Here is a 24,480-nt window from a genome sequence, read left to right as displayed (position 1 = left end):
ATCTAAGAGATGAACTGCTATATCCACAGAGTTTTAATCACCACTCTATCCCTAGACATTAAACTAATTGAATGACAGAATATTTCATCTTTCGGTTCATTATTCTGTTAAGTCCAGGGTTGCGAGGGGATGTCAATGGAAAGAATTGGTTTTGTTCAGCACTACTATCAAAATGATTTTACCCACACTGTTTTGGGGCTGTGATCAACACAATTTTCTGTTGCTATGAGACAGCTGGAGAATTGTTGCCTGATGTGGTGCGGCTTAATCATCTAGGGGGAGGAACTGTCCATGCACACAGACACTGACTGAAACCACTTGTCCCAAGCAGGGTTGTAGCAAACCGGAGCCTAACCTGGCAACACAGGGCGCAAGGCTCGAGAGGGTGGGGACACACCCAGGACGGGACGTCAGTCCGTCACAAGGCACCCCAAGCAGGCCTCGAATCCCAGAGCCACCAGAGAGCAGGCCCTGGCCAAACCCACTGTGTCACCGCACCCCTGCGGTCCATGTGGAGTTGGACAAATTAGACTCCAGCAGGAAGAAATTGGGATTACTCAAGCCATGCTGGTGTTGCTCTTGCTATGTTCAAATTCCCATGCGCGGTTCACGTGAGATTATTACTATTACAATTCTTTGGATTTCACTCTTTTTCAACTGGTGTACTGTATTAAAATTATACCTGCTCAAGAGACCTCTTCACAGAGAACATAGCTGAAAGCCTTGGGTAGGAGAGAAAATTTGAAGATTTAGGTCCAGTTAGAGTTATGCTCAGATGGCCTAGACCAGTCCAAAGGAAAATCTATACCAAGAATTTTATTGACAATGGATGCTGTCCACATTCCTGCTTTTTTTGTAGAATACAGTTGTTATTATTATTATTGTTGTTGTTGTTGTTGTTGTTAGATTAACCACAGCAGCACTGGGTCACAGAAACATATAGAAACAGAACTGGCAAACACACAGAAATAGTGAATACATCCACATGTATAAAACAACATTATTTAGGACTACAAGGATCACAATATTTCAAACATGCGGTAAAATACCATTAATAGGCAATTCAAATATTATTAACTTTTATTCTGTTGATGCTTTAATCCAAAGCAATTTATAAACAGTGGCTATTACAGTGGCTTATGTGTTTATTCAGCAGGGTATGGGTATTTTGACTGTATCAATTTAATCTCTCGACTCAGCTCGCTACACGTCTTTTGTTTGTCTACATTATGAGAGTGGAAGATAGCTCTTCCGTTGTGCTCAAATGAAGTTAAATTACAGTTTACAGAATATTCAGTCTCACTCCTTTACACTTGTCATGTGCCTTGATCACTTGTCTTACGTAAGCTCTACAGTATATAAACAGTATGACTTAGTAGAAACTTGGAAGGATTCCTCTTAAATTCTTAAGCAGTTGGAGATAAAATCTTCTGAGACCATAAACATGTGGACTTTTGCTTCTTTATTTTCTCAGAATCACAAGTCCCAGATGGGACACCCAGGTGGATCAGGGTCATGGTGTGGCGCTGTCCAACAGTAGAGCTGCTGAAATCAGAGTCCACCTGGAGTGCCTCTACGTTTCAACATCTTACCAACCAATCAACGCCTACAACCGCTTGTCCCGAGTGGGGTTGCAGCCTACCCAGCAACACTGGGCGCGAGGTCAAAGGGGGAGGGGACACGCCCTGGACGGGACTCCAGTCCGTTGCAAGGCACCCCAAGCAGGGCTCGAATCCCAGACCCGCCACACAGCGGGCACCGTCCAAACCCAGCGCGTCACCATGTCGCTGCTCCCCCCAGTGTGGTACTAATAAAGCCTAAATATGCCATAGCAAGTTATTTACGCTTGGATTGCAATTGCCATTAAACCCTAAAGGTGTAGGTTTTATGAGAGGAAGTGAGTTTGAGGCTTTCCTACAAACTTATCCTGGAAAGGTACCTTTCCGCACAAAGCAAACAGCAGTAAATCTCATGCTTTCCCCAAGATATGGCATTTAAAACAAGAAATACAGTCCCTGCTTTAAATATTCATAAAGTTTGTCCATACCTACATTCTGTGTAATATCCTCTCAGGCTATTACTACTAGTGAGTGTCATGCTTGATAGCAGAGCGCGCGCTGGAAGGAGCTTCCAAAGATCTCCTGCGATTGGTTACATTTATATGACATCATTTATAATATTCTACCCCCCTCCCTCGTGCCCGCAAACTGTTAAAAAAGAATGAGATGTTCGGACTCGAAGTGCGTCTGGCTGAAGCAAGTTGGTACCTCCGCTCCGCTCCGGGCGCCTCTCCTCTGGAATTGCCGCGATACGAATATTGGCAAGTGGCAATAAAGAGTGTGGAAGCCAGGGGAACGCGCGCGATGATGATGAGGAGCCCCGGAGCTCGCATTTAGGACCACCTCACTCACTGTGCGTGAATTCCTGCTGTGCTCGAGCGCTTCAAGAACATGCAACATGAGCAGCCTTAACATCACAGGAGCGGACTGGTCTGCGCCCTGGAACAACTTCACCGCCGGTGAGCCGAGCCGCGCCGCGCCGCGCCGCGTCCTCGCACGTGTCTCATGATTCGTGCTCCCGTTGCCATGGGAACTATACTCTTGTTTCTGCAGAACTTTTTTCGGCCAGATTAAAATAATTCCGTTAAAGTAAAAAAAAAAAAAATATCTCTACGTATATGCAGTCAGTGTATGAGAAATTACACACAGTTCTTACTCTTAAATTAATTCTCCTAACCCTAACCTTAACAATTTAAATACATCCACACACCGACTCTCATCATACTCTTAGGAAATGCTCTGATTTGCTGTGTGTTCGCGATGAATAAGTTGAAAAAATACTAGTAAATGTATTTGTCGCAGTGTGTTTCGCTGTTTTCATGGACAATCATGAATCAATATATGTAAATCTGCTTGACACATGGTTTTCAGAAAACTGGGAAATTCATTTCCATCTGCTCCTTTTTCTCTGTCGACACGAAACGACAATTTGCTCTCGTGGTCTTTATTGTTTATGCCGGTCCTTTTTTTAGAGCAGAATTAATTGCTGTCTGGTTGCTTTTATTCGTTTACAAAAATATATTTCACAATTACACACCTTTTCCCCTGGATATAGTGTGTTCTGATGGTCTTGATTGGGTTTAATTATCCAAGTGTACTGAGTTAATGTGAGGAAAGCATTTAATATAAAGCATTTAATAAAGCGTGCTTCCTAATTTGGAATTCTTGTGAAACACATACTAGTTCAACAGAAGTATAAACAAAATACTCCTTTTGCAGGTTGAGGCAGAATTATCCCCAAAAGATATCCTTCAAATATCCCTTTAGTGTTATACTTTCTGTACACATTGCCTGTGCAGTTGCATCACATCATGCGTATAATACTTTTCAGCATTCAATTTGTGCTCAACCTCATCTTGCAAAAGTGACATTACACTCCTATGTACCCATACTGTACATGCATTGATTTCCAGGCTGAACAGTGCATTGAAATGTAGTATAAAATAACAGTGATATACTTCCACATGAAACCATGTAGGGTTTGTAACTGAAAAACACACTGCTGCACAACGATGGATTGCCCTTCAGACTCACATATCCTGTACAAATCTTTTTCATATCTGTTTTTGGCATCCTGCTGCTGTATTTATGTCTAAATTGCTATGATCACTGAGTTCAAAGCAGGTTTCCATTTAGTATCAAAATGCTTAATAAATATTCATAAGAATTTTCCTTACAGAAAGTTATTGAATGCTTATAAAATAGTCTTATTTTATTTTTGAAAAAATCTTTGATGTCCTCGTGCAGAGCATGTATACAGCTAAGCATAGAAGACAGAGGAGACTTAATGAGAAGTACCAGTGGGAAAACAGCTGATGGAGCCCAGATGGCCATCCTAGTCTCAAAAGAGGATGTATGAAGGGAGCTGATGCGAGCAGTCGGACGTTGTTCTTATAATAGGGCAGTATTGATGCACACAGGTACGTGCAACAAGGCTGCACAGCAGAGAGTGATGCAAAATTTCCAGAGCCCACATGCTTGTAAACTAAGACACTGTTGGGATAGTGGGTGAGTTGCACACGTAAGGTACAAAACTAGGTCACATGCAGTAAAAAATGAGGGAATATTCCAGCCCGAATGTTCAGATAATATTGAAGGCAATACAAACACTTGCAAAGGTAGTCTTATGGGAAAAAGAAGTCACTTTTACAGATACTGAACATTAACATGAGCATCAAGAACCATTTACTTCTGTTCTGTTGGTCTTACACTTGGGTATTGCATTTATCATGCGTTTATTGTTGTTGTGTAAATGCCAATAAACACAATAGTATCATGGCAATTAGCAACTTGTAATGACCCAGCATTGATAAAAAGGCAATTGTTTTATGACTGGTTTTGGTACCAGGCAACGCTCAAATAACAATGTCTTATATTGTTTCATGATAATTTATTTAGAATGGTTATTAAACAAAACAAAACAAAGGTGCTCAACATCAGGATGTGCTTCTGAATGGATCCATTTCTCTATTTTTCATTTATCAGTGCAAAAATCCTGCTGCTAAAAATAGAGTGTAACGGGTTTTCCAGTATAAATCGATACCTTATGTACACAATAATACAGTGTTTTGCACTTGAAATGCATTTACCCCAGGGTAGGTCCATGGGTTAAAACATTCTCTTAAATATTTCTGTCGATAAAAGAATGCTTAATTCCACAGGAAATAAAAATTAGTTTTTACATAATGAAATGTGACGATGTATTCACTTTAGCATAACATTCTATATTCATAAATCAATTATAGAGCCTAATCTGTGCACTGACATAAAATTGAAAAATGCCCCAATAATTAATGACTTCCTGCTATCAGAGCGAGTGCTCTTGATCCATCTGTTCCCGAGCCCTCTGTCTGTTTTCCAACACTTTGTGTAGCACTGTCCTCTGTTAATATTTTTAATCGTACATCACAGCTAACGTTAAGCAGCCGTTTGTTACGGCTTTAATTAACAGCATGGGGAATTCATGGTCTCCCTGCTAAAACTGCTCACTGTGTGTCTGTACTGGACAGTTGGAGACGCTTGAAAGCCCAGCGTATTATCTCCTTACCACGCGTTTCAGAGCCACGGTACATGTTCTGCTCACAACACTCTGCATTTGGTGTTTTCTCTCCCCTTTCTTGTTGTGTGATAAAATGTTTTCTGACAAAAGTTGTCACCGGGCAGCTCCAGACATGCTGGGAGTGTAGTTTTTGGTAGGAAAATTTCACGATAAAAAACATTTTTCATCCAGTAGATCTTTTCCGCCGAATAAGCAACTTCATGTATGCTGCCATCGCCTAAGATCCAAGTGCACATTCATTTAGTTTTGACTTATTATATCTGTATAAAGGTACACCTAGACATTGTGAAGTCTTGACAATGCCAATGCCAAAACAACTTTGAATACATCCCAAATAATTAGTTTTTTTATCCTTTTCAGAACTGGCGACTTGTCATGGCAGCTCATCTACAACAATGTAAATGCTCATTTTGGTTAGTTTGCTGTAATGCCTCAGCAAGGTGCACACATTTGAATGGTGGGGTCTGTAAAAACTTGCTGTTTTGGAGGTACAACTCCCTTCGCATGTGACGAACAAATTGCAAGCATAATTGTCCAGAGTTTTAGAGAATTAACTGGTTAGGTTTCCTTCTTCATTAGAGGTGGATGAATATGAATTTTTTGCTGAGTGTTGCTCTATTCTAATGCCGCATTTGGCTGCGCACAACGGTGTCAAAGTCGGGTTTGGTGGAAACGTCATTGTTTAGAACACAGTACAAGCAAGTGCATTAAGAGGGATGACAGGGCGAGGGAGACGAGGGTGATGGAATGGATTGCCAGCAGCTGTTGAACTGATACACAGCTGGCTTGAGTGGGTAGTAGGGATCATCAGCACGGTTCTCCATCCCAGTGCACAGTGGAGGGTTCTGGTTAGCCTTTCAAAAATACCCCGCAGTGCATTTCCATTTCCTCAGAGCTGCGGGTCAGGTCCAGATTCTGGATGCCCAGATTTACAGTTTTTAATGTGTACTTTTCACAATTGTTTCAACAAAGGATTCTTCAGATCTAGATTAGTCTGTATTTCCTACGAATTCAGTATGCAGCTTCTGTAGTAATGTGCCAACACTGTGTTAATGCAGCTTAGTGGTGATATTGAATAAACTGACTGTGCTTCAAGAATCAGGTGTCCACATCTAAAGTGCTTAACCTGTAGTGTACTTTTGATTCCTCTTTGATGACATCAAACAACGTTTTGCTGGAGTTCAGCAATGCTGCTCTCGATTGTTTTATGCTTTTCCGTCCTTTTTAGGGCTGCAATAATAACTGCCAGGTTGCTTTTATTTTTTACAAGATATTTCACAATTGCACATATTTCCTCTGTTTATGTTTTATGTTCATCTTTTCTAACAAGAAACTGTGTTTGTCTCCAAGTGTGCTGAGCCAAGTTTCCATCATTGCTAGTTTAGCCTCTGCTAAATTAATGAATGTAAATCTATATGTACATAAATGCAGTCCCGAAAGTACTAAAACATATGAGTTGGATTTTTGGCCCAGCCAAGCAATAAAGCAATAAAGTCCATTCCTGGGCAATGCTTCAGCAAAATCCAGATTCAAAATGTCAGAGTTTTTGAGGTCTTAAGGTTGTTTTGGGTTAGATTCACAAATCCCATTTGTGAAGCTCTGAGTAAGGCAGCTACCAGCACCATTAAAACGCTGTGTTCCAGCACACTGAACATTTTCACAGTGAATACAAGCATACAACACTAGGCACTCTAATCCAATAAAATCATTACAACGTGGACAGCTGAAGGTTATTACTGTCCCATACGTAACTCAATCTAAAATGACTGTGGGCTGGCACAGGGTCCCTGCATCTACCCCCTGAGCCAGTAGGCCTGTTCTTCCAATGCCTCATTAGACACTTCAGTGAGACGCATCTCAGAAGCCCGTCTGTCGCAAAAATTCTTGACGACACCAACCAGACAAGATCCTCCCTTTCACATTCATTAACTTGATACAGAGCAATTAATTGAGCCCGAGGCTAGAAGAGAACGCGCCAGAACTAACTGGAGTGAAAAGCCGCCATATCCAGAATTCTTCTGACCATCTGACTCGGTTTGATCACCCCCCATTTGTTGTATAATGTGTCAGAGAGTGTACTGAAGCACGGAATCAGGTCTGACTCGATTAAAAAGACATCTTCATAAATGAGGGTATTTTTAATTTGCATATCAAAGAGTTGCAGGTTTCCGGGTGTAGGAAATGCATTTCAGAAATCTGGCAGTGCTTCGACAATACCTTGTCAAATTTGGATGTCACAGACATTACTAGCTATTTAGAGTGGAGAAGCGAAGGGCAACAACAGAGACGTGCACTACGGCTGAACCGAGCTGTGCATAATGACGCCAGATTGTTTACCTCGACACTGAACTTTTCTAAGCCTAGATGTGATCTTAAAGAATTGGGGAGCTGTTTCTTTGAAGTGTTAAAGGAGCAAACAAGCAGAAAAATGTTCTGAAGGAGCAGCAAACAAATACACAGCCAATGAACCTGTTCCCAATAAGTCAAATGCACACTCTACAAGTTCATGAAGTGGAGTTCATATTAATTTTGTATGGCATCCCTCCTTGTAGGTTGCCTCCAAGCACCAAAGGACCCATACATATAGCACGAGGAGACACACCATAAGCAGCATGATAATGAGTGTAGGAAAAGACTGAAAGCCACATATGAGAGGGAACAGAACTCATGATGCTAACAGAAAAATAATGCTAACAGTACGATCAGGAAGAAAATTGTTATTGTTTTTTAAGCAGTCAGGTCAACATTTAGACACTCACTGCCTGGTCAACTGGTGATATTCAGTAGATGGTGAAAAAATGGTGAGGGCTTCTAGGTCTCAGCCCAGTTAATCTTGTAAATGCCAGTTTTTCTTAAACATTTTTCAGTGTCCAATAACTGCTGTTTCTTAACAGGGTATCAGTCATGTAGGCAATTAAAGTGGACCGTGATCAGTAATATGGACAGATCCTTGGCTTGAAAGCTGAGGCCTGTACCACTGGCCATATTTATACTTTTTTTCATCATTATAGAAAGTTGCCAATTGCAGTATTTGGAGCACAGCTTATATTTGAACCATTGAATGTTTAGTCTATGCAGTCACACACTGATCAAACTATGCAGTGACAACTGTAAGCTACAAGATGTTTTTAACTATATATTGTTCGTGCTACTTTTTGGCCTAGCCGATGTAACTGAATAAGTCTAGTTAGTTCATTTTAGAAATGTCAGCATCTTCAACATCATTGTAATCAGTGTAACCCATCCATCCATCCATCCATCCATCCATATACCAGTGATATTCTATTGCTTCAACTTAGGTGTAAGAAGGTTTAATTCTATCTCTTAGCTAATAATTGCACTAAATTCGACATTCAATGAAAGTACAAGAAAGAGTGCAGGCTTGCTCTGTTTTTGTGCATTTAATTAGGGAGTAACCTTGGTTTGATTCAAATACCTTCAATTCCAGTCAACTTACAGGCCTTATCTTTGGGTCACTGCCTACAATGAAGACAGTATTCTCTTATAATCTTTTAAGAAGCTTGAAAACTAAGCCTGGGAACTGAGGGAGGCAATGGGTTTACAACAAATGTTACTGACGAGAAAGGAATGAAACAACCATTTAGGTCCTCAGTGGAAACACACACACACACACACATTTTCAGAACCGCTTGTCCCATACGGGGTCGCGGGGAACCGGAGCCTACCCGGCAACACAGGGCGTAAGGCCGGAGGGGGAGGGGACATACCCAGGATGGGACGCCAGTCCATCGCAAGGCATCCCAAGCGGGACTCGAACCCCAGACCCACCGGACAGCAGGACTGCGGTCCAACCCACTGCGCCACCGCACCCCGTACCAGTGGAAACACTTCTAGGCTAAATACTTACCATTAAATATCAAATTATAGTAGACTAAAAGCTCTGCTTGAGAAATAACCAAGGCTAAGGGATAGGTAAAGTGTTTAATGTTAAACACTATTTAATAGGCAAATTTATAAAAAAAATGAACTGTCATACTGTATATTTAACATGGTACTTTTAAACAGGTGATGATAAAATTAAACCAACGGGTATTTTAGATAGCCGCAGTCTGAGATATTTGACGGAGCTACTGAATTATTACAAAGGGAATTTGGTGCACATTGCCTGGTTTAGATCAGAAGCTCCTGTGAGAGAAACCCAGTGGTATGTAAACATTCTTTGTCTGCGACCCCTACCCCCATCTCAATGGATGTTTGTTTCCTAGCTCTGTTTTCGGATTAATGAATGCGTTCATTTGCCGGAAGCATATGCTAGTGTTTCCTGCAGTTCCTTTGCTGGCAACCTGAAAGGTGCCGAATTGCTGAAGTGTCACAGTTACTGTCTGTCTGAACAGATGGCATTTTCAGAAGGATGGAGGTCAGCTGCCAGGGTACGAAACGTACTCTTTCATGCAAAAATACCTGTCGTGTTTGGAAAGTCTCTTCTTGTCATTACAAATTAGTAGCCCCTTTTAGTATTGTCATATATACACACACAAACACACACACATTGTCTAAACCGCTTGTCCCATACGGGATCACGGGAAGCCAGAGCCTAACCCGGCAACACAGGGCGTAAGGTTGGAGGGGGAGGGGACACACCCAGGACGGGACGCCAGTTCGTCGCAAGGCATCCTAAGCGGGACTCAAACCCCAGACCCACCGGAGAGCAGGACCCAGTCCAACCCACCACACCCCGCGTCACACACCAACAAACACAATGAAATTCTGGACCTGTTTCAGCAGCAAGAACAAACAGCTTCCTTAGCTGGCAGCAGAAGAGACTGATCCAAGTCTGGTGAAGTAATTTATGAAATATTTTGAGAACAGATTATAATATGCAGAAAATCTAGCAATCTAGCATGGCAGGCAAATGCTGGAAGGGACAGTGTAGATAAAAGCGAATTGAAGTAGAAGAAAAACCACCAACAAATAATTTTTTTTTATCCTCAAGGCAGAACTTGAATGTGCAAACTTAACAGATTTTTTTATTTAGTAGCCACAGAGGTGTGAGTTCTCATTTTATTTTTCCTTGATTTGGATTCTTCAGCAGTTGGTTTCAGCAATCGTTAAGGTTAGCAGAAATGATGACAGTTTCTTCATCTGGTTCCTCTGTTGTGGGCAGTTCAAATGTGGACATTGTGTGGACTCGTGGAAGATGTGATGCGAAATAAAGCTGATGAAGCTAGCATGGCACTATACCGTGTAATAATTATCCCAGTTTAACTGAATCCAGAAATGAAGGCATCAGAGAGGAGACTAGATTTGGGGAGATATTTAGAACCCGTGCTGGAAGGCAGTGAAGAACAATTTTTTCAACAAAATTCTAAAATTCTACAACTGTTGCATATTAGTTGATTAGCAGCGAGGAAATCCTTCAGCTGCAAAGATGGTTCTATATGGAAGCTGCTTAGTGATATTGCTATTCGAATATATGTTAATATATCAGCAATATATTAACAAATATTTGGAGAGAGTTAAAATATATTACATGTTTCTATTGCAGATATGTATGTTGTTTTTTTTTTGCCTTCTTCAAGTTGGTTATTTCAAATATACTTGCTACCACATTTAATTATGTGATGGTTTTCTCCTAAGCAACTTAGAATCTTAAACTACTTATAATAATTTAACCAATTATGCAGTTTCGTAGGGGTGCAGTGGTGCAGTGGGTTGGACCACAGTCCTCCTCTCCAGGGGGTCTGGGGTTCGAGTCTCGCTTGGGGTGCCTTGCGACAGACTGGCGTCCCATCCTGGGTGTGTCCCCTCCCCCTCCGGCCTTACGCCCTCTGTTACCGGGTAGGCTCCGGTTCCCCGTGACCCCGTATGGGACAAGCGGTTCTGAAAATGTGTGTGCGTGCGTGCAGTTTTGTAATTTTTTCTGGAGCAATTTAGCATAAGTAGCATGCTCAAGTATTACTACAGGAGGTGAGATTCTAACCTGTGTCCTTTAAGTGCAAGACAGCAGTGCTAACTACTGTGCTACATGCTGCCCTCTGTTTTTCCTATATTACAGTAAAAATATTAGAAAAGTTTATTATGTGTGCATGTGTAAATAATCCAATAATAAGCATAAAAGATTTATTAATTTAAATTATGTCGTTCATAAAGAAGATTGCACAATAACCAATTTTTCATCCTTACTGCTCTTCTGCAACTAATAGAGACAATAGGGAAAATATGGCTTGAATCCTGCAAAAAAATAAAATGGCTAAATTACACAACATTGCACACTGAATTTAAAATTAATGGATTATAAAATTAGTTTAGAAAACAATGGACTGGATAGGAGTGACCATTTGGGTGGAGTATGCTGTAAATGTAAGGACTGGTCATTTGTTTCTGGTCATCAGTGTATGTAAATGATATAACTGTATTACTTGACAGGCAGCTAGATTTGATGTAAAAAGGGCATAAATGGGAGAAATAAGAGGCTTTGATATGAAAATGCAGGTTCAGTGATACCTGAAGTCCATAAACCAGAGTGGCAGTAGCACTTTAGTTTGTCGTTAACTCAGTGTCACCACAGTCCTAGTCCCCGGGTTACAAACGTCCAACTTATGTACAACCCTTAGTTACGAACCAACCCCAGTAAAGTCTATTATATTAAAAATCTGAGTTACATACAATGGTTTGTAATAACAAACGGTGCTACTTTATGACTTGCATCAAAACATTGTGCATCTTCAGTGGTTCATTGGCTCGGCACATGGGCCTGAGGAAGGGCAAGGACTTCCTTCTTTTCAGTTGTACCCTGTTGCTCTTAACAGTGTCTTGTGTGTGATGTATTTGGCTTTAATTTTTTTGTTTTCTTTCTCTATTAGAAATACTGTAGTAACATTTATTATTATCCTTTCTATGACCCTTTGTATTATCTATACTGCAGTTAAAGTTATCATCATCATCACACACCACCTGAAACTGCCTCTCCTGAGCGAGGTCGTGGCAAGCCAGGGTCTAACCCAACAACATAGGGTACAATGCTGGAGGGGGAGAGGACTCACCCAGGACAGGACACCAATCTCTCACAAGGCACCCCAAGCAGGACTTGAACCTCAGACCCACCAGAGTGCAGGATCTGGCCAAATCCACTGTGCCAACGCATCCCCCTATGCATTCTCAGAAATTATAATTATTCTTTGTTTTTTTTCTTTTTTTAGTAATGGCCTTTGTTAAGGTTTGGTTAATATCAAGCAAGTGCTTACAAGGTCCCAAGAAAATGAAGTGATGACACCGCATCTTCTTCAAATGTCAGAAGTTATATTTCCTGCTTCACATGTATGTGTCACAAACATTAAAATATTTCCTTTACTATAATTCATCCATCTTTTATTTACTTTTATTAAAACTAGGGGATGAGAATTACAATATCTTGTTAATAATACGGGGGTGCGGTGGCGCAGTGGGTTGGCCCACAGTCCTGCTCTCCGCTGGGTCTGGGGTTCAAGTCCCGTTTGGGGTGCCTTGCGACGGACTGGCGTCCCGTCCTGGGTGTGTCCCCTCCTCCTCTGGCCTTACACGCTGTGTTGCCAGGTTAGGCTCCGGTTCACCGCGACCCCGCTTGGGACAAGCAGTTTCAGACTCTGTGTGTGTGTGTGTGTGTGTGTGTGTTAATAATATGTAATAGAGTTAATAATAGTATAGTAGAGATGGGAGTTGATTGCTGTCCCAGATCAATAACATTAATTCAACACAAATTGAATCTAAATGTTTCACCATTTATTTAATACCTAGAAAATTATATTAATCTTTTATATGGATATGAAAGGAACCCTTATTTTTACTTTTCTGTTACTCCCTGCAGTGATAAATTATTTTTCTTACGTTATTATTTTAATACCATAAGGACCTTTATTGAAAAAAAACAATATATCATATTAACATATGACCTCCTAAATTTTACAATAGTCGGAAAAATGTAGGCATAGTCAAGATCCCAAGAAACATAGAATAATGTAATTTATGTTACATTATAAATTATAAATTATAAAGACATATTACTATCTATTTACAAAACTGTACTGAGAAGCTGCAGAAAAAAACTGGCTTCACAGATCAATCAATCTATTACTGAAATTATGGACGGCTAAAGCAGGGGCGCAGTGGCGCAGTCCTGCTCTCCAGTGGGTCTGGGGTTCGAGTCCTGCTTGGGGTGCCTTGTGGCGGACTGGCGTCCCATCCTGAGTGTGTCCCCCTCTCTCTCTGGCCTTACGCCCTGTATTGCCGGGTAGGCTCCGTGACCCCATATGGGACAAGCGGTTCTGAAAATGTGTGTGTGGATGGCTAAAGCATTATATAGCCTTTTTAATTTTGCTCCAAAAATCAGTTTTAAGATTCACAACCAATTTTTACCACTTCCAGAAGTCAGGACAACAGCTTGAGAACTGTAACCTGAAGATTCTCTGGGGCCATTTACTTTTACATTTACAATACATACATACCCCAGACCCACCGGAGAGCAGGCCCTGGCCAAATCCGCTGCGCCACTGTGCCCCCCTCTATTATTATTATTATTATTATTGTTATTATTATGATTGTTGTTGTTGTAATTGTTGTTGTTGTTATGTTCAAGATGTTTTAGTGTGTCCGGAAGTGTTTCTTTAATGTTTTTTATGCATAGAAAGGTACACGATATATGATATAGTAAGACAGACATCTGACAAACTGGCGTTAGATACCCACCATACCTAACTTCCCACTTACTTGCAAATTTGACTTAAAGATAGACTGAGGAATGGAACTCGTTTGTAATCCGGGGACTGCCTGTAGTTGGAAATGCTCAAAACTCTGCTACAAGATGGTGGGAAAATACAAGATCTCCAGTACAACGTTCCACTTGTAATATGTTTCCCTTAGCTCCAAACTCACCTTTATTTCAGAGGTTATTATTATTATTATTATTATCTGTCATTAATGACACAGTGGGTCATATCAGGCTTATGTCATACAAACATAAGCCTAAACAAAAGATTCTCAACTGATATTTCCTTCTATTCCTATCTTTCTTGACATACAGGGGTAAATCAAAATTAATCCACATCAATACATTATCAGATCAAGGTTATTCTCTTACACTCTTGAACTCCAGACCACAAAATGATTTGTCTAATACACTGCAAAAGGCAGTGGGAAATCTCGATTGCTTCATATTTACCTATAGTTATTGTTATTTTGCTTGTTCTTTTGTTCGGTACATTTTTACTGATAACACTAGCAATATTGATCGGTGTTCTGTATATATGTATTTATTGACTGTGGGTCAATAGAATTTCTGTTTCTTGCTCAATTCTTTACATTTTGCTGGTAGGTAAAGAAACTTTGTACTGGCATACCATACACACAGCATTTTCCACTTTCTACTTCTATACAACTCACTTATTGAATATTTAGTATTTCAACTGAAAGGAGAGTGTTAATTTGCCAGCTAGCTAATTTCTGTCATCACAGGCCAACTAAACTCACTAACCAAGCAAGCAATCCAGGTGCCTTATGTGAAACTCCAAGAAGTGAAAAGTTGCTGTTTACCCAATTTACTCATTCCATTGAATTCATTAATGAGTAAATGGAGTGGAAAAATGTAAAACTGACAATGTGAGTGTGTGTTTGAGTGATTGATGAGCAGCATCAAATTTCTCTCCAGGTTATCAATGCCATTTATTTCCCATTGTCATTCCAGTCATGTTTGCAGTCTAAAAGTAAGTAGAGCAAGTATTTACCATTTCTTTGTGCACCATCGTAAAAGAAGGAAGGGGTTCAAAAAAGGACACTTCGGTCATTTTTTGAATGCTGGGTTCATTGTCATGGCTGCTCCATGACATCTATGTTATGTATGTTTGTATATATGTGAGTATGTTATGTATGTGAGTGACAGAGCGAGTGTGTTCCACTGATGTATGGAGCCTAACCCATTGTAAGTAGTGTATCTAGCAGTGTAAGTCACCACGGTAGATAAGGTGTGTGGGTTGATAGTAGTATCCATTGGAAGTCACTTTGGAGAAAAAGCATCTGCTAAATAAATAAATGTAAATGTAAATGTATAACTACCAACAGTGATATTCAAACAGATGGAATCACCTGTGAGGTACTGAGATATGAACACTGTGACCCTCATTATTACATGAAAATGCAATATAATGCTATCAGGCATTTGAAGATGCTGTGCAGTGATTCATGATGGTTCATCATCCAAACCTTCCCACCCCAAACTTGTGTCAGTGCTTTTACCTAAAGCAGCAGGCTTTCGCTGTGAGTATAACTTTAGAGCAGTAAGTGACAGGCTTAGTATCCTTTCCCAGACTTGGTCCAGCAGCCTTGAGGTTATTAGTCTCTGCTCCTTCATTACTGCACCACCTGCTGTCCATGGGTACACACAGGTTTAAATAGCTGATCGTTGCATTTCCAGAAAACAAACACTTATGACCTTTACCCTTTGTTTCCAATGTGCAACGCGTCACAGCAGCAACTACCGAATTTTGTCCAATATTTCTTGCTCCTCTGGAGGTGAGCGTGGATTCAGTGCCGTGAAAGAAAACAATCAGAACCATTGTTCGAGACATTTCCTTGTCTCTTGGTGCTAACAATATCCTGCATGCCAGTCTCTCTGTGGCAAAGAAATGTGAACCAGAAAGATATGAATATGCATCAGTCTCTTGAATGTAATCAGGAGGAAAATGATCTCAGAGGAACAGCCTGGCACATTAATATGCATTTCCAATGCATTTGTGCCAGGATTGCAACAGTGCTGTTGCCATTAAAACACAATAAAAAGTTTTTTTTTGAAAAAATCAAATAAAACTGAATTTGTTAAACATATCTGCTGCTATTATGAAGAACCCCAAGTGTCCAGGTTTTGGAAGAAGTTATAAGGCATATTTCCTTCAACTTCAAATGCATCAGCAGTTTGTATGATGATGACTGAGGTCCTCGACTTGTAACCTGAAGGTTGCTGGCTTAAGTACCTAATCAAGTTGTGCTAGAATTACATGGATTGTGGTACTCACCATGCATTTCTCCTGTCAAACACATAAATGAGATCATAGAAAACATAAATGTGAATTGGTCTGGATCATGGTGTTGGTTAAGTTAGTAACTTTTAAATAAAAACATAAAAAATACATATTGGAAGGTGGGAGGGGTGCAGTGGCAAAGCAGGTTTGGCCTGTGCCTGCTCTCTGGTGGGCTTGGGGTTCAAGTCCTGCTTGGGGTGCCTTGCAACAGATTGGTGTCCCATCCTGGGTGTGTCCCCTTCCCCTCCAGCCCTACAGCCTGTGTTGCTGGGTTAAGCTCCAGCTTGCCATGACCCCACTTGGGATAAATGATTTCAGTGTGTGTGTATCAGAAGCTGATTAGATTACTCAACCCTAATTTCTGTCAGGAGGAATGAGTGACACTTTATTAATCTACTTTGTTCATCCCCAGAGGATTTTTGACTTTCTCATGGTAGATAAACCTCTTTGACAGGTTCTCCAAGTGAAGGAGGTACAGAGAGATGTCAGGGGAATTAATACCAAGACCTTCTAAGGGCCCACACAAATACCATCAAGCCCATTTATCTAGTTCCATGAATCCAGAGATTTGGAGGGGTGTCACTGATCATGTTGTGCATACTGTTGCTCATCCTTCATGTGCGATACAATTTGTGCCCCCTTTGTTGAGCCGTGCTGTCACTTTTCAAACACCGACTGGTCATTACAGATGAATAGATAGGGCACACCAACACCGGCACTGGCCCAGTGTGGTCATTATTGAGGAACATGGTAGAGAAATGAGAAAGTTTCCCTTGTTTGTAACAGAACTGGCTGCACAGAATGCTTCAGATGCTGCATTGTGTAATGATCAACTGATTTGCACAGAAAGGGAAAAAAAACTCAGATTTAGGGGATTGTTAATAGGGTGTGGTGTAGAAGTTTCCCCAGGGAAACAATGTTAGAATTTGCTTGTGATCATGCATTGTTTTGAATTAGTTTTTCCTTGAGATGTCTGTTTGGGATATCATTTTCAACATTTCTATGTCCACATTGTTTGCTGTACTTTTTCTTCTCACCCAGCACTTGCTTGGCATTTGTACCAATAATGGTATCTTGCTATTTAACTTGAGAGTCTATAGACATAATTTCATTTTTACATTTAACTCATTACAGCATATTGTAATGACCTGCATTACTGTGTTTAGGCGGGAAGATGTATTTGGCGTAAATAGTTGAATTACAGGAAAAATGTGGAATGTAAGTGTTCAACCACTGGGGGCACTTCTGGGGAAAACGATGGGGTGACCATGTGTGCCAGTGTGTTGAGAGGGGAGCCTGGGGGTTGCTAAGCAGGCTGGGAAGGCTGGTTTGAGACGCAGGTCTTGCAGGAAATGGGTCCTTGGACCGAGAGCATTATTTCCTTGTGTGCTGGTGTTCAATTAAACATTTGAGATGAACGCTGCCTGTGTGTCCTTCCTCGCCCCATCCAAACACATGGCGCCGCATGCCATATTGGTGTTAGGAGTGGGATTCGGGAGCAGTTGAACACCCAAGATGAATAAGGGGAGATCGGTGCCAGAACAGAAGCCAGCAGGGCGAAAGAACGACATCCGGCGAAAGAAGAGCCTGCAACAGTGGCGGTCGAGCTGTGGAGCATGGGTATCCAAGGGAACCCTGGGGAAGTGCATGCTGTGGCGGAGAAGAGCTGCAAGGTGCTGCTGGAGAAGGGAGAGCAGGTTGTCCTTGGTTGCGAGCAGATTGCAGGTTGCGAGCAAGATGACCTTGTTGAACACTCTCACTTAAGCTACACTGCACTGTACTGTATTGCAGGGTTGTGTTTTGGCTTTGTTCACTTGGCCCATTGGCAGAGTGTGGGACTGAACTGTATAGCAATCAACTCCATCTTCTACTCCAGCTTCTGCTCCATCTTCTTCCTGTCTGGATTCAAGCCTCCACCATGAACCTCTCCAGCCGATGCAGAATGCTATAGCACAAGCTGGGTTTGACCTGCCAAAGAGTTCCAGTGTATCTCCCCTCCTATTCTCTCTCCAATGGTGTGCTGTAACTGCCCAGATCCAGTTTAAGACTCTGTTTATGGTGTACAAAATGTTTAAAAAATTTGCACCATGATAATTACAAGACCTGATCACTCTCTGCATACCAGCAAAAGCACTACACTTCTCCGTGTCTGTGTGCTTTGTGGTCCCACTCATATGGGGTTCAAAATCAAAAGTCCATAGGTTCTTAGTTTTAACTCTAATGTAGTGGAATGAGTTCCCTCTGTCAAAGCTGCTGAATCCCCATCTGCATTGAAAAACGATCTCAAAATGCATCTCCTTCGGACCCACTTCACTCCTCCATACAGCATCTCAAGACCTTCGTCTCCATACAGCCCCAAAAAACTTGTCTGTCACCATCACCTCTGTATTGATTCTACAGGCAGCTGTTTGTGTAATGTGTGCTGACAAAAACTTTTGTACTAGACAAACCTTTGGTAGTTTAGCAGTCCTGTGGCTGCATCTATAACTAATTTTCTCTTGCAACATGCTTTTTTGCCTACTCTGAGCTCTGTACATCTCTTTGGAGAAAAGCTGCTACATGAATAAATGTTCATGTAAATGCCAACATAATGACCGGTAGGACTGTGTCCTGGCTTTGCTCACCTGGTCCATCTCTGACTTTGAACTTACTGGTTGAGCAGTTTTAAGACACCTATGTCACCCCCCCATGTTGCTTACAGTTTTTGACATCCACAGCTCACTGGGATGATTTTTTTCTCTCTGAGCAGCTTTTTCAACCAACAGAATTATTTCAAGCCCATAAACATCAGTCATACTGATTGTAATTTGTAATAATCATAACCTGCTGTTTTTGCAAGTCAACTCTATAACTTTCAGACACATCCATGGACCACAGTTTGTTCATATTCTGTGTGTATTACCCATTGCCCTTGCAGTTCATTACAAATGTTTAGGAAAGTAAAAGTCACTTATAAATATAAATCTTATAAATCAAGGCAACCAGTTGCATACCTTGTACAGCTATAAAATGTTTTCTTATTATATTACTACTGTGCAATGTCTCTTAGGTGTTGGAACCGAGAACCTAGAACAAAAGCCAGTTCTTTTTTTTAATCTTAATATTATTCACATTAACAGATTCTCATTTTCTACCTTTGTGTGAGCTAGGCTGCAGGGACAAAGTTGTTTCTCATTTTGAATGTGGTGGAAGATTTCATTTTATTTTAATCAATTATGCAAATAAATATGCATATAAATAATGTTAAGAGTTATTAAGTGACCCTGTAATAAATTCCTCATTACAAATTTACCTTCATCTGTTCACCTTAACCTTCAATGATGTTTTCATATAAAACACACTAGGATATTTTACTGGGAGGATTATGTTCAAGTATCACTGTTAAAAGGAAAAACAGACAAGCTTCAGTTCTGGAATAATACTTTAACTAATTAACAGTTCTTATAAATTCTCTTGCTAACTGGGCCTCTGGAAATTGCTTTTAATGATGTGTTGTTTGTCCAGTAGAGGGCAAGAATTTGTAGTTTACCTGTATGGCATCAGTATTTTCCCAATTTTTCAATATTACATTAATATATCTTTTATAAAAATGACTTTTGCTATATGATACAGTATTATATACTGTAAGTATCGAAATGGGAAAGTTTGTTTTGCTTCCTGGAAGGGTAACTGGTACATATGCTGATAAAAATATAGAGAATTTAAGGTTTAAAAGTATTTTAGTACCAATTAAATAGCATGTTTTATTCTAATGCTAAAAATTGTGTTTGCCCTGACTAAGAATTTTAACTTTGCTCTATTTCCATAATTGCTGTAAGAGTATCCACAGGGATGTAAGAGAATTCGTTAGAAATGATGAAACCTGTGGAAATACTCTGCTCAGTCATATACTTGAAAAAGAACTCCCTAAACATTTTATGTGCATAACCCATTTCTACTGCCAATTTAGATATCACATGCTATGTACTTCATTTAATATGTGGTTGCTATGCATAATGCATTGTTGGCAGCAGGTGCTGTCAGAAAGTGTTTTTTACTTTACATTTTTCAGTTTATTCCCTTACTATAGGTCTGCACGGGTGCCGTCACACTGAATTTTTTTGAGAAATTTTTCTTTAAGTTCATCCACAGATTGTGAAACAGCATAATTTTAAAAAGAGATTTCCTCAACACAAGAGCAAAGTTAGAAGTAACATGTTTCAAATTTCTCAATTGCTAAATCATTGCTAAATCAAGTTAAGGTTCTGCTTGTTACAATACTGACATTGTGTGTTCTCTGTGTGTGTATGTATGTGTGTTCTACTCCAGGCTCTATGTACAATGTATCCAGCAGCATTTATCCCTCTGATGTGGCTGTGGAGGAGATGTCAGGGAGCCCCTACAAGACATTGGAGATGGTCTTCATTGCCCTGGTGACTGGCTCCTTGAGCTTTGTCACTGTGGTGGGGAATATCCTGGTGATGCTCTCTATCAAAGTTAACCGGCACCTACAAACAGTTAACAACTACTTTCTGTTCAGTTTGGCATGTGCCGACCTCATCATTGGGGTGTTTTCTATGAACCTCTACACCGTCTACATTATAAAGGGCTACTGGCCTCTGGGGCCTGTGGTATGTGACCTCTGGTTGGCCCTGGATTATGTAGTTAGCAATGCCTCGGTCATGAACCTGCTTATCATTAGCTTTGACCGCTACTTTTGTGTGACCAAACCTTTGACCTACCCAACCAGACGGACAACAAAAATGGCTGGACTGATGATTGCGGCTGCTTGGATCCTTTCTTTCATCCTTTGGGCCCCTGCTATCCTATTTTGGCAGTTCATTGTAGGTGAGCGAACGGTTGACAAGAGGGAGTGCTACATACAGTTCCTCTCCAACCCTGTTGTAACCTTTGGCACCGCTATCGCTGCCTTCTACCTGCCCGTGGTCATCATGACCGTCCTCTACGTTCACATCTCACTGGCTAGCCGTAGTAGAGTGAAGAATCCAAAGACCGAGCCAAAGAAGGAGAAGACTCTCAAGTCCACAAACCTACTGAAAACCCATATACTGAAACAGAACAATTCTTCCAAGACCCATACAGTGTCAAGCTCCAGCATGGTGAAGAATGGCAAGCTAGATGAGTCTGTGTGTAACAAAATGGAGTCCAGTGTTCAACCCGAGGAGAAAGACAGTTCCAATGACTCCAGCACAGCCAGCATAGCTCCAAAGGACACAAAAGAAAAATCTAACAGTGTGGTAAAATCCAAGGATCTCATCCCTACCTCTACAATCACCAACACCACCACCACCACTACCCCAACTCCAATTCCAGTCAGAATAAATCCTGCCTCCAAGTGGTCCAAGATCAAGATTGTCACTAAGCAGACTGGGGATGAGTGTGTTACAGCTATTGAGATAATCCCGCCAAATAGCACTGAAAACAGCTCCATTCCTGTCAATCGGCCTAGAACAGTTGCCCGGAAGTTTGCCAGTATCGCACGGAGCCAAGTCAAACGCAAGCGCCAGATGGCCGCGAGGGAGAAGAAAGTGACAAAGACCATTTTTGCCATCCTCCTGGCTTTTATAATCACATGGACACCATACAACGTTATGGTGCTCATCAGCACATTCTGCCATTCGTGTGTGCCCGACACCGTGTGGGCCATTGGTTACTGGCTGTGCTATGTCAATAGCACCATCAATCCTGCATGCTATGCACTCTGCAATGCGACCTTCAAAAAGACCTTCAAAAACCTCCTCATGTGCCAGTATAAAAACATTGGCACAAGATAAACTGGAGATGGTCAACTTGAAACCATGCCAGCCAGTCATGGGTGGATTCTTGATATGACCCGATGAGTTGCTTCTGGATTTAACCCCCAGCTACAGAACGTTAAAGGTTTGGGTCCCTGGGAGGAAAATCGGATGCCTCAGACAGATGCCTGTGTTAGCAGTGAATGGGACTACAGAGGAAATACAACTTTTCAACATGTGAAAGTTGTATACCTTGGAATTCGATCACAAGATTTCTGCCAGTTTCTCCCAGAACACCCAGATGCAGCAATTTAACAACTAGTGGTGGAATGCCAAATAAAAGTCTTAGGAGATCTTTGCTGAATTAACAGAAATGTGGTGACAATCAGCAAACAAAGCACAGCGAGTGTTGGGGGAACACATTTATCAATGGAAGGTGTCGGGCACAGTTTTAATGTCCTAAAGCTTACTGGATTTTTATTGGAGAGTTTTAACAAAAAAGGAAAACACAAACTGAATTGATGTACTTGCATTATTGACAGTGCTATGAAACCCATCAACAAGCATGAATTGTGTGTAATGAACCACCAATATTTCATTTGGCTCCATTCAGTCAGTCCCTAATTTAGAAATGGTATGCTATCGTTTTTGTTTCAGAGACTTTACTCAGAATTTCAGTATCAGAACTAAAGCAAGGAAAACCTATGTGAGTCTGACAAGTCTGTGTAGAAATGTAGAAGTGATTAAACACAAATTCATCAGAATACCATATGGAATGGAATTGTGGTAAATACTACATGAAACTTTCAGCACACAAGTGGAAGCTTGAAAATACAAGCACTATTGTATATCTAGCCAAGTTGTGAATATTGTGGCTATACTGAAAAAAAAAAAAGATAAAGTGGTTTCTTATCAACAATAACACTTTTTCACCGTAAATATACATAAAATGTATTTTTAGCTTGATGTCACACGCAAAGAAATGCGTAAACACCAGGGAGGTATATGCAAAAATGAAAATGAAATATTTCCAGAAAATAAGAAAGTGTTCTTTAATATGTTTAATACTGTCCGTGGATGTTTGTACTTCTTATATACTTGGGTCATTAATGTAATCTAAAGATTATATTGATTAAAAAAACAATGTTTATTGCTGTCTATATGCAAACAATGTTATGTAGAGAGTATATTACAAATTTCCTAGAATTATTGTTTTTAAGATATGAAAGAATTTTATGAAAGGATCAAGTTTACCAATCCATCTGGAATGTTTTACATGGTTTTTTGCACAGTATGGATTCCCAAACAAAGCTAGTTTAGGAACATTTTCATTCAGACTATTTCCTTCTCCCTGGATCATGCTGCTGTTTTATTCCCCCTCTGTAAACTAAATTTAACCATCTAAACTGTATAATGACATATACAGTACATACAACAGAAATTGTTCTTCTGCTGTGACAGCTTAAGTAATCAAAACTGCAGCCTAACCACAATTCTTAGGATTTGTCCTCCGATGATAACATCACAACAGCATGAGAGAATTATATTGGCAGGGACAGCCGCATTCATACCGATTTCATACTATGACGGATGACATCATCACTGGAAGAGAACGTAACTTGAATGGTACCAAGGCAGTGTACATGAGATTGTATTGTTTTTTTATTGCCTAATGCTTAATAAATATGTTGTAATTATAGAGCTGGGTGGACCTTTTTGTAATTGAGATGTAATGGCGGGAGGTGTGGAAAATGAACGTTGAGCAGTGTCCTTGACACTTCTTACTAAGGTTAGCCTGCTTTGTGTGTAGCCCACATAAGCATGAGTCCAGCATGCAGAACAGTTGCTTAAAAGCTAATGAACTCATCACCAGACATAAATAAAAATGCTATAAGCATAGTGCAAGTTGCAGGAACACCTTTTTGGGAAAGTTCTGCTATAAATAATCTGAACCTTTGCTGGCTGTTATATGAAATAAAATGATTCAGAATTAGTTACACAGTAGTGCCTCTGTGCCCCTCACATAAAAGTCCCAAAGCCCCAGTTAGGCAAGATAAATACATTAATACAAGCTCCAAAAGAAGTTTATTTAACAAGTGTTTTTCATATTTTTCTGTTTACAGCATTCGTAAATGAAAAAATAAGTCAAAAAGGCATCCAAAATTATACTTTACTGCTGTAGCGTAGGTTTTGTATCAAACACACCTTGGAAATTAATTATTCCAGCTTTGCTACTCTCAGGATTTGAATACTGTAACTGACCTTTGGAGCTCTATGTCCTGTTCATACAGAAAATTCATTATCATCAGAAGGTCCAGATCATCTTTTACTGCAGTCAGTATATTGACTGAAAATCCTGTTCAATTCTGTTAGTAGCAAAAACATACATAAAAAATAACAAAAATCTAATCAGTACAGCATTATTTTGTTTTTTTGTAGTCAAGTAAATTCCTTGATCATTCTACCTCTTTTCAAGAGTCCTTAATATTATTTCAGTTACAAAGATTTTGCCAGTGATTCCTCCTTGTTATATTACCCCTACAGAAAGAATTTGAAAAACAAAAAGACTGTACATTAAAAACGGTTTCATAAAAGACTTGCAATTATGCATTTCTTGCTTT

General features: G+C 40.3%; 1 protein-coding gene across 1 annotated transcript; it reads left to right on the top strand.

The window, feature by feature from the left end:
• The first annotated feature begins 2,220 nt into the window (after positions 1-2,220).
• On the top strand, positions 2,221-24,334 carry LOC108929069 (muscarinic acetylcholine receptor M4-like). Its single transcript, XM_018743378.2, has 2 exons — positions 2,221-2,518; positions 20,433-24,334. Exons 1-2 carry the CDS (start codon positions 2,458-2,460, stop codon positions 21,896-21,898), a joined length of 1,527 nt encoding a protein of 508 aa, XP_018598894.1. The 5' UTR covers positions 2,221-2,457; the 3' UTR covers positions 21,899-24,334.
• The last annotated feature ends 146 nt before the right edge of the window (positions 24,335-24,480 follow it).

Source organism: Scleropages formosus, chromosome 7, assembly GCF_900964775.1.
Source record: "Scleropages formosus chromosome 7, fSclFor1.1, whole genome shotgun sequence".
Classification (NCBI taxonomy): domain Eukaryota; kingdom Metazoa; phylum Chordata; class Actinopteri; order Osteoglossiformes; family Osteoglossidae; genus Scleropages; species Scleropages formosus.
The sequence above is the reverse complement of the archived record's forward strand: the minus strand, read 5'-3'. Positions and strand labels throughout refer to the sequence as shown.

What these genes read in the sequence shown, in the direction of transcription:
- LOC108929069 (XM_018743378.2), top strand. Translation starts at nt 2,458, where the DNA reads ATGAGCAGCCTTAACATCACAGGAGCGGACTGGTCTGCGCCCTGGAAC. An exon ending in CTGGAACAACTTCACCGCCG is followed by an intron (nt 2,519 to 20,432) that starts GTGAGCCGAGCC and finishes GTTCTACTCCAG; the next exon opens with GCTCTATGTACAATGTATCC.